Here is an 11,369-nt window from a genome sequence, read left to right on the forward strand (position 1 = left end):
ACTGTGTCAACATCTATCATTATCACTGTCTGTCAGCATATATCATTATCACTGTCTGTCAGCATATATCATTATCACTGTCTGTCAGCATATATCATTATCACTGTCTGTCAGCATATATCATTATCACTGTCTGTCAGCATATATCATTATCACTGTCTGTCAGCATATATCATTATCACTGTCTGTCAGCATATATCATTATCACTGTCTGTCAGCATTCATCACTGTCTGTCAACATCTATCATTATCACTGTCTGTCAACATCTATCATTGTCACTGTCTGTCAACATCTATCATTATCGCTTTCTGTCAACATCTATCATTATCACTGTCTGTCAACATCTGTCATTATCGCTGTCTGTCAACATTATCATTATCGCTGTCTGTCAACATCTATCATTATCGCTGTCTGTCAACATCTGTCATTATCGCTGTCTGTCAACATCTGTCATTATCACTGTCTGTCAGCATATATCATTATCACCGTGTCAACATCTATCATTATCACCGTGTCAACATCTATCATTATCACTGTGTCAACATCTATCATTATCACTGTGTATTAACATCTATCATTATCACTGTGTCAACATCTATCATTATCACTGTGTGTCAACATCTATCATTATCACTGTGTGTCAACATCTATCATTATCGCTGTCTGTCAACATCTATCAATATCGCTGTCTGTCAACATTATCATTATCACTGTCTGTCAACATCATTATCACTGTCTGTCAACATCATTATCACTGTCTGTCAACATCTAACATTATCGCTGTCTGTCAACATCTATCATTATCGCTGTGTCAACATCTATCATTATCATTGTGTGTCAGCATCTATCATTATCGCTGTTTGTCAACATCTATCATTATCGCTGTGTGTCAACATCTATCATTATCGCTGTGTGTCAACATCTATCATTATCGCTGTGTGTCGACATCTATCATTATCGCTGTGTGTCGACATCTATCATTATCGCTGTCTGTCAACATCTATCATTATCGCTGTCTGTCAACATCTATCATTATCGCTGTCTGTCAACATTATCATTATCGCTGTGTGTCAACATCTATCATGATCGCTGTCTGTCAACATCTATCATTATCACTGTCTGTCAACATCTATCATTATCACTGTGCCAACATCTATCATTATCGCTGTCTGTCAACATCTATCATTATGACTGTCAGCATATATCATTATCACTGTCTGTCAGCATCCATCACTGTCTGTCAACATCTATCATTATCACTGTCTGTCAACATCTATCATTGTCACTGTCTGTCAACATCATTATCACTGTCTGTCAGCATCCATCACTGTCTGTCAACATCTATCATTATCACTGTCTGTCAACATCTATCATTATCACTGTCTGTCAACATCTATCATTATCACTGTGCCAACATCTATCATTATCGCTGTCTGTCAACATCTATCATTATGACTGTCTGTCAGCATATATCATTATCAGTCTGTCAACATATATCATTTGTAATGTCTGTCAACATCTATAATTATCACTGTCTCAACATCTATCATTATCACTGTCTGTCAACATCTATCATTATCACTGTCTGTCAACATCTGTCATTATCACTGTCTGTCAACATCTATCATTGTCACTGTCTGTCAACATCTGCCACTGTCTGTCAACATCTATAATTATCACTGTCTGTCAACATCTATCATTATCACTGTCTGTCAACATCTGTCATTATCACTGTCAACATCTGTCACTGTCTGTCAACATCTGCCACTGTCTGTCAACATCCATCATTATCACTGTCTGTCAACATCTATCATTATGACTGTCTGTCAGCATATATCATTATCAGTCTGTCAACATATATCATTTATATATATATACATATATCATTCTGTCAACATCTGTCATTATCACAGTCTGTCAACATCTGTCATTATCACAGTCTGTCAACATCTATCATTATCGCTGTCTGTCAACATCATTATCACTGTCTGTCAACATCTAACATTATCGCTGTGTGTCAACATCTATCATTATCATTGTGTGTCAACATCTATCATTATCGCTGTCTGTCAACATCTATCAATATCGCTGTCTGTCAACATCTATCAATATCGCTGTCTGTCAACATTATCATTATCACTGTCTGTCAACATCATTATCACTGTCTGTCAACATCTAACATTATCGCTGTGTGTCAACATCTAGCATTATCGCTGTGTCAACATTTATCATTATCATTGTGTGTCAACATCTATCATTATCACTGTCTGTCAACATCTGTCACTGTCTGTCAACATCTGTCACTGTCTGTCAGCATGTATCATTATCACTGTCTGTCAGCATCTATCACTGTCCGCCAACATCCATCATTATCACCGTCTGTCAACATCTATCATTATCAGTCTGTCAACATCTATCATTATCAGTCTGTCAACATCTATCATTATCAGTCTGTCAACATCTATCATTATCAGTCTGTCAACATCTATCATTATCACAGTCTGTCAACATCTATCATTATCACCGTCTGTCAACATCTATCATTATCAGTCTGTCAACATCTATCATTATCAGTCTGTCAGCATCTATCACTGTCCGCCAACATCCATCATTATCACCGTCTGTCAACATCTATCATTATCAGTCTGTCAACATCTATCATTATCAGTCTGTCAACATCTATCATTATCAGTCTGTCAACATCTATCATTATCACAGTCTGTCAACATCTATCATTATCACCGTCTGTCAACATCTATCATTATCAGTCTGTCAACATCTATCATTATCAGTCTGTCAACATCTATCATTATCAACATCTATCATTATCACTGTCTGTCAACATCTATCATTATCACTGTCTGTCAACATTTGTCATTATCACTGTCTGTCAACATATATCATTTTTAATGTCTGTCAACATCTGTCATTATCACTGTCTGTCAACATCTGTCATTAGCACTGTCTGTCAACATCTGTCATTAGCACTGTCTGTCAACATCTGTCATTAGCACTGTCTGTCAACATCTGTCATTATCACTGTCTGTCAGCATATATCATTATCACTGTCTGTCAGCATCTATCATTATCACTGTCTGTCAACATCTATCATTATCACTGTCTGTCAACATCTATCATTATCACTGTCTGTCAACATCTGTCATTATCACTGTCTGTCAACATCTACTGCCCTTTCTCTAGGACGTTCAGAAGTGCAGAAGATGAGACTAAAGCTGATCTGGGGTCCTGTAAGAACCAATGTCCTAAACAGGTATGCTCTCTGTGTGGGTCTCTCTACAGTCCTCTCTCTGTGTGGGTCTCTCTACAGTCCCCTCTCTCTGTGGGTCTCTCTACAGTCCCCTCTCTCTGTGTGGCTCTCTCTACAGTCCTCTCTCTGTGTGGGTCTCTCTACAGTTCTCTCTCTGTGTGGCTCTCTCTACAGTTCTCTCTCTGTGTGGCTCTCTCTACAGTTCTCTCTCTGTGTGGCTCTCTCTACAGTTCTCTCTCTGTGTGGGTCTCTCTACAGTCCTCTCTCTGTGTGGGTCTCTCTACAGTTCTCTCTCTGTGTGGCTCTCTCTACAGTTCTCTCTCTGTGTGGGTCTCTCTACAGTTCTCTCTCTGTGTGGCTCTCTCTACAGTTCTCTCTCTGTGTGGGTCTCTCTACAGTCCTCTCTCTGTGTGGGTCTCTCTAAAGTGGTTAGAGTGACTGGGTGGGTAGAGTGACTGGGTGGGTAGAGTGACTGGGTGGGAAGCGTGACTGGGTGGGAAGCGTGACTGGGTGGGTAGCGTGACTGGGTGGGTAGCGTGACTGGGTGGGTAGCGTGACTGGGTGGGTAGCGTGACTGGGTGACTGGGTGGGTAGAGTGACTGGGTGGGGAGAGTGACTGGGTGGGTCGAGTGACTGGGTGGGTAGTTGGACCCTCTCCTCCCTCTCCCACCCTCTCCCACCCTCTCCTCCCTCTCCTCCCTCTCCCACCCTCTCCTCCCTCTCCCTCCCTCTCCCACCCTCTCCCACCCTCTCCTCCCTCTCCTCCCTCTCCCACCCTCTCCTCCCTCTCCCTCCCTCTCCCACCCTCTCCTCCCTCTCCCTCCCTCTCCTCCCTCTCCCACCCTCTCCTCCCTCTCTCTCCTCCCTCTCCACCCTCTCCTCTCCCTCCCTCTCCACCCTCTCCCACCCTCTCCCTCCCTCTCCTCCCTCTCCCACCCTCTCCTCCCTCTCCCTCCCTCTCCCACCCTCTCCCACCCTCTCCTCCCTCTCCTCCCTCTCCCACCCTCTCCTCCCTCTCCTCCCTCTCCCACCCTCTCCTCCCTCTCCCTCCCTCTCCACCCTCTCCCACCCTCTCCTCCCTCTCCTCCCTCTCCCACCCTCTCCTCCCTCTCCCTCCCTCTCTCCCACCCTCTCCTCCCTCTCCCTCCCTCTCCTCCCTCTCCCACCCTCTCCTCCCTCTCTCTCTCCTCCCTCTCCACCCTCTCCTCTCCCTCCCTCTCCTCCCTCTCCCACCCTCTCCTCTCTCTCTCCTCCCTCTCCACCCTCTCCTCTCCCTCCCACTCCTCCCTCTCCTCCCTCTCCCACCCTCTCCCACCCTCTCCCACCCTCTCCTCCCTCTCCTCCCTCTCCCACCCTCTCCTCCCTCTCCCTCCCTCTCCCACCCTCTCCTCCCTCTCCCTCCCTCTCCTCCCTCTCCCACCCTCTCCTCCCTCTCTCTCCTCCCTCTCCACCCTCTCCTCTCCCTCCCTCTCCACCCTCTCCCACCCTCTCCTCCCTCTCTCTCCTCCCTCTCCACCCTCTCCTCTCCCTCCCTCTCCACCCTCTCCCACCCTCCCCCCCTCTCCCCCCCCTTTCTCTCACTCTGAGAGCATGTTTTTCCACTGATGGATAATCGATGCAGCTCAGTGGCGCCAGTGTGTTTATGTTTTAAGGTTGCACACAAACACAGTCCACACACACACACACTAACACACACACAGTCAAGACACACACACAGTCGACACACAGTCGACACACACACAAATACAGTCGACACACGCACACAAACACAGTCAACACAAACTAACACACACACACACTAACACACACACAGTCGACACACAAACACAAACACAGTCAACACAAACTAACACACACACACACTAACACACACACAGTCGACACACAAACACTAACACACACACAGTCGACACACACACTAACACACACACACACTAACACACACACAGTCGACACACACACACTAACACACACACAGTCGACACACACACACTAACACACACACACACTAACACACAGTCGACACACACACACACACACTAACACACACACACTAACACACACACACACACAGTCGACACACACACACGCACACACACCTGGGAACAATTTGGGTGGTTCTGTGTCCCGTAGGCAGGAGCTGTGGAGGCCTCTCAGCGAACCATTCCAAGAACATCAGATATCCACACTGTGCCTTTTTCTCAGCGTTTCCGTTAGCAGCTTTTGCCCGCTAAAAAAATTAAGTCAATAAATAAAATTGATGCCAAAACCCCCCTCCACCCCCCAAAAATATGCTTTTCATTCATTTATAGAAAATACCAGTCCTGAAACTGCTGAGACATTACTGTCTGGTGTGTTGTTACTCACTGCTGGGACATTACTGTCTGGTGTGTTGTTACTCACTGCTGAGACATTACTGTCTGGTGTGTTGTTACTCACTGCTGGGACATTACTGTCTGGTGTGTTGTTACTCACTGCTGGGACATTACTGTCTGGTGTGTTGTTACTCACTGCTGGGACATTACTGTCTGGTGTGTTGTTACTCACTGCTGGGACATTACTGTCTGGTGTGTTGTTACTCACTGCTGGGACATTACTGTCTGGTGTGTTGTTACTCACTGCTGGGACATTACTGTCTGGTGTGTTGTTACTCACTGCTGGGACAGTACTGTCTGGTGTGTTGTTACTCACTGCTGGGACATTACTGTCTGGTGTGTTGTTACTCACTGCTGAGACATTACTGTCTGGTGTGTTGTTACTCACTGCTGGGACATTACTGTCTGGTGTGTTGTTACTCACTGCTGGGACATTACTGTCTGGTGTGTTGTTACTCACTGCTGGGACATTACTGTCTGGTGTGTTGTTACTCACTGCTGGGACATTACTGTCTGGTGTGTTGTTACTCACTGCTGGGACATTACTGTCTGGTGTGTTGTTACTCACTGCCGGGACATTACTGTCTGGTGTGTTGTTACTCACTGCCGGGACATTACTGTCTGGTGTGTTGTTACTCACTGCTGGGACATTACTGTCTGGTGTGTTGTTACTCACTGCTGGGACATTACTGTCTGGTGTGTTGTTACTCACTGCTGGGACATTACTGTCTGGTGTGTTGTTACTCACTGCTGGGACATTACTGTCTGGTGTGTTGTTACTCACTGCTGGGACATTACTGTCTGGTGTGTTGTTACTCACTGCCGGGACATTACTGTCTGGTGTGTTGTTACTCACTGCTGGGACATTACTGTCTGGTGTGTTGTTACTCACTGCTGGGACATTACTGTCTGGTGTGTTGTTACTCACTGCCGGGACATTACTGTCTGGTGTGTTGTTACTCACTGCTGGGACATTACTGTCTGGTGTGTTGTTACTCACTGCTGGGACATTACTGTCTGGTGTGTTGTTACTCACTGCTGGGACATTACTGTCTGGTGTGTTGTTACTCACTGCTGGGACATTACTGTCTGGTGTGTTGTTACTCACTGCTGGGACATTACTGTCTGGTGTGTTGTTACTCACTGCCGAGACATTACTGTCTGGTGTGTTGTTACTCGCTGCTGGGACAGTACTGTCTGGTGTGTTGTTACTCACTGCTGGGACATTACTGTCTGGTGTGTTGTTACTCACTGCTGGGACATTACTGTCTGGTGTGTTGTTACTCACTGCTGGGACATTACTGTCTGGTGTGTTGTTACTCACTGCCGGGACATTACTGTCTGGTGTGTTGTTACTCACTGCTGGGACATTACTGTCTGGTGTGTTGTTACTCACTGCTGGGACATTACTGTCTGGTGTGTTGTTACTCGCTGCTGGGACAGTACTGTCTGGTGTGTTGTTACTCACTGCTGGGACATTACTGTCTGGTGTGTTGTTACTCACTGCTGGGACATTACTGTCTGGTGTGTTGTTACTCACTGCTGGGACATTACTGTCTGGTGTGTTGTTACTCACTGCTGGGACATTACTGTCTGGTGTGTTTCTGTTGTTACTCACTGCTGGGACATTACTGTCTGGTGTGTTTCTGTTGTTACTCACTGCTGGGACATTACTGTCTGGTGTGTTGTTACTCACTGCTGGGACATTACTGTCTGGTGTGTTTCTGTTCTAATCACACATAAGAGTTCAGGTCCTCATCAGGAACGTCCGCTAAGTTTACCCGACACTGGCAAAACAGGATAAGATTGTTAATGAGCCCTCCTAGAGGATTCTTTCTGTAAAACAGTAAAGATGGCCCCCAGGTATTTCCTTCTTGAGGACAGAGTAACAAGGCTGATGTTCATCAAGCCTCTACAAGGAGATGGACAGTTTTGACTTCCCAACAGCCGCTGCTCTCAGCAGGCCAACGTCCACCGCGAACGCAAGTAAATTAGAGGCAAATGAGTGTTGGTCAGCCCCAGTCCTCGCCGTTCTGCTGCCCCCCCCGTCATGTATACTGTCAGAATTTGGAATGAATTGATAGACGAGAGGTGATTAGTGCTGTGTGTCATGCGCAATTCGTGCTTTTCAGTTGAGCTTATTCTGTAGCCCTTGGAAACCAAGCATCGTTTCCAACTATTTCCTTCGGAGAGTCAGAGTGTTAACGAGCCACGAGTCTCCACATCATTCAAATGACAATAAACATATATATATATGTATAAACATCATCCAGTGGAAACAAGTGCTTTCATAAATGCCTCGTTTCACAGGAGAGTTGGAAAATAGCCTCTCCCAATGAACCGGGCCTTTATCCGAACCGGGCCTTATCCGAACCGGGCCTTAACCAAACCGGGCCTTAGCGAACCATCCTTATTTACATTTTCAATTTGATTGTCCAGAATCAGTTTAATAATTTCCTAATTTTGTGGCTGCCAAGAGTGTCCTCTTTCCACTGCTGTGGTCACAGTGGTAGTGGAGAGAGGGGCGGGCCAACTCAGTCATGGCAGGAAGGGATACACCTTATGTCAAATTAACCTCATTGCATTTTAGCTAACCCTAACCCTTTTCCTAACCTTAACCTAATTGTTCTAATCTGCTGGGTTAATTGTCCTAGCCTGCTGGGTTAATTGTCCTAGCCTGCTGTGTTAATTGTCCTAGCCTGCTGGGTTAATTGTCCTAGCCTGCTGGGTTAATTGTCCTAGCCTGCTGCGTTAATTGTCCTAGCCTGCTGGGTTAATTGTCCTAGCCTGCTGCGTTAATTGTCCTAGCCTGCTGGGTTAATTGTCCTAGCCTGCTGGGTTAATTGTCCTAGCCTGCTGGGTTAATTGTCCTAGCCTGCTGGGTTAATTGTCCTAGCCTGCTGTCCTAGCCTGCTGCGTTAATTGTCCTAGCCTGCTGTCCTAGCCTGCTGCGTTAATTGTCCTAGCCTGCTGGGTTAATTGTCCTAGCCTGCTGGGTTAATTGTCCTAGCCTGCTGTCCTAGCCTGCTGGGTTAATTGTCCTAGCCTGCTGGGTTAATTGTCCTAGCCTGCTGGGTTAATTGTCCTAGCCTGCTGGGTTAATTGTCCTAGCCTGCTGGGTTAATTGTCCTAGCCTGCTGCGTTAATTGTCCTAGCCTGCTGGGTTAATTGTCCTAGCCTGCTGCGTTAATTGTCCTAGCCTGCTGTGTTAATTGTCCTAGCCTGCTGCGTTAATTGTCCTAGCCTGCTGGGTTAATTGTCCTAGCCTGCTGCGTTAATTGTCCTAGCCTGCTGGGTTAATTGTCCTAGCCTGCTGGGTTAATTGTCCTAGCCTGCTGGGTTAATTGTCCTAGCCTGCTGGGTTAATTGTCCTAGCCTGCTGGGTTAATTGTCCTAGCCTGCTGCGTTAATTGTCCTAGCCTGCTGGGTTAATTGTCCTAGCCTGCTGCGTTAATTGTCCTAGCCTGCTGTGTTAATTGTCCTAGCCTGCTGCGTTAATTGTCCTAGCCTGCTGGGTTAATTGTCCTAGCCTGCTGCGTTAATTGTCCTAGCCTGCTGGGTTAATTGTCCTAGCCTGCTGGGTTAATTGTCCTAGCCTGCTGGGTTAATTGTCCTAGCCTGCTGGGTTAATTGTCCTAGCCTGCTGGGTTAATTGTCCTAGCCTGCTGTCCTAGCCTGCTGCGTTAATTGTCCTAGCCTGCTGTCCTAGCCTGCTGCGTTAATTGTCCTAGCCTGCTGGGTTAATTGTCCTAGCCTGCTGGGTTAATTGTCCTAGCCTGCTGTCCTAGCCTGCTGCGTTAATTGTCCTAGCCTGCTGGGTTAATTGTCCTAGCCTGCTGGGTTAATTGTCCTAGCCTGCTGGGTTAATTGTCCTAGCCTGCTGGGTTAATTGTCCTAGCCTGCTGCGTTAATTGTCCTAGCCTGCTGGGTTAATTGTCCTAGCCTGCTGCGTTAATTGTCCTAGCCTGCTGTGTTAATTGTCCTAGCCTGCTGCGTTAATTGTCCTAGCCTGCTGGGTTAATTGTCCTAGCCTGCTGGGTTAATTGTCCTAGCCTGCTGGGTTAATTGTCCTAGCCTGCTGGGTTAATTGTCCTAGCCTGCTGGGTTAATTGTCCTAGCCTGCTGCGTTAATTGTCCTAGCCTGCTGCGATTGGGTGGGTAACAGAGTATCCGCCCACGGTGATTGGGTGTGTAACAGAGTATCCGCCCACGGTGATTGGGTGGGTAACAGAGTATCCGCCCACGGTGATTGGGTGTGTAACAGAGTATCCGCCCACGGTGATTGGGTGGGTAACAGAGTATCCGCCCACGGTGATTGGGTGGGTAACAGAGTATCCGCCCACGGTGATTGGGTGTGTAACAGAGTATCCGCCCACGGTGATTGGGTGGGTAACAGAGTATCCGCCCACGGTGATTGGGTGGGTAACAGAGTATCCGCCCACGGTGATTGGGTGGGTAACAGAGTATCCGCCCACGGTGATTGGGTGGGTAACAGAGTATCCGCCCACGGTGATTGGGTGGGTAACAGAGTATCCGCCCACGGTGATTGGGTGGGTAACAGAGTATCCGCCCACGGTGATTGGGTGGGTAACAGAGTTTCCGCCCACGGTGATTGGGTGGGTAACAGAGTATCCGCCCACGGTGATTGGGTGGGTAACAGAGTATCACAGAGTATCCAATCACCATGGGTGGATACTCTGTGTTACCCACATTGCTGAGAAGCTGCTTCAGTATCAACCCATCATGGGACAGCTTCTGGTGGGACAGCTTCTGGTGGGACAGCTTCTGGTGGGACAGCTTCTGGTGGGACAGCTTCTGGTGGGACAGCTTCTGGTGGGACAGCTTCTGGTGGGACAGCTTCTGGTGGGACAGCCTCTGGTGGGACAGCCTCTGGTGGGACAGCTTCTGGTGGGACAGCCTCTGGTGGGACAGCCTCTGGTGGGACAGCCTCTGGTGGGACAGCCTCGGGTGGGACAGCCTCTGGTGGGACAGCCTCGGGTGGGACAGCCTCGGGTGGGACAGCCTCTGGTGGGACAGCCTCTGGTGGGACAGCCTCTGGTGGGACAGCTTCTGGTGGGACAACTTCTGGTGGGACAGCTTCTGGTGGGACAGCTTCTGGTGGGACAGCTTCTGGTGGGACAGCTTCTGGTGGGACAGCCTCGGGTGGGACAGCCTCGGGTGGGACAGCCTCGGGTGGGACAGCCTCTGGTGGGACAGCCTCGGGTGGGACAGCCTCTGGTGGGACAGCCTCTGGTGGGACAGCCTCTGGTGGGACAGCTTCTGGTGGGACAGCTTCTGGTGGGACAGCTTCTGGTGGGACAGCCTCTGGTGGGACAGCCTCTGGTGGGACAGCTTCTGGTGGGACAGCTTCTGGTGGGACAGCTTCTGGTGGGACAGCTTCGGGTGGGACAGCTTCTGGTGGGACAGCTTCTGGTGGGACAGCCTCTGGTGGGACAGCCTCTGGTGGGACAGCTTCTGGTGGGACAGCTTCTGGTGGGACAGCTTCGGGTCTCTCCCTCTGTCCCTATGTCTGTCTCTCTCTGTCTCTCTTTCTCTGTCTCTCTTTCTCTGTCTCTCTTTCTCTGTCTCTCTCTCTTGTCTCTGTCTCTCGTTTAGTTGTGGTCATTATTGTAAGGACATGTCTCTCTCTGTCTCTGTCTCCAGTTGAGTTGTGGTCATTATTGTAAGGACATGTCTCTCTCTGTCTCTGTCTCCAGTTGAGTTG

The 11,369-nt window shown here is 48.1% G+C and overlaps 1 protein-coding gene across 1 annotated transcript in view; it reads left to right on the plus strand.

Moving 5' to 3' along the window:
* The window catches only part of nfxl1 (nuclear transcription factor, X-box binding-like 1), an 83,880-nt gene that overhangs the window by 60,246 nt on the left and 12,265 nt on the right, over positions 1-11,369 (plus strand). Inside the window, exon 12 of the mRNA XM_064940861.1 lies at positions 3,203-3,272. Within this exon, the coding sequence (XP_064796933.1) occupies positions 3,203-3,272 (70 nt within the window). The remainder of the gene's footprint in view (positions 1-3,202; positions 3,273-11,369) is intronic.

Source organism: Oncorhynchus masou, chromosome 27 (genome assembly GCF_036934945.1).
Source record: "Oncorhynchus masou masou isolate Uvic2021 chromosome 27, UVic_Omas_1.1, whole genome shotgun sequence".
Lineage (NCBI taxonomy): Eukaryota > Metazoa > Chordata > Actinopteri > Salmoniformes > Salmonidae > Oncorhynchus > Oncorhynchus masou.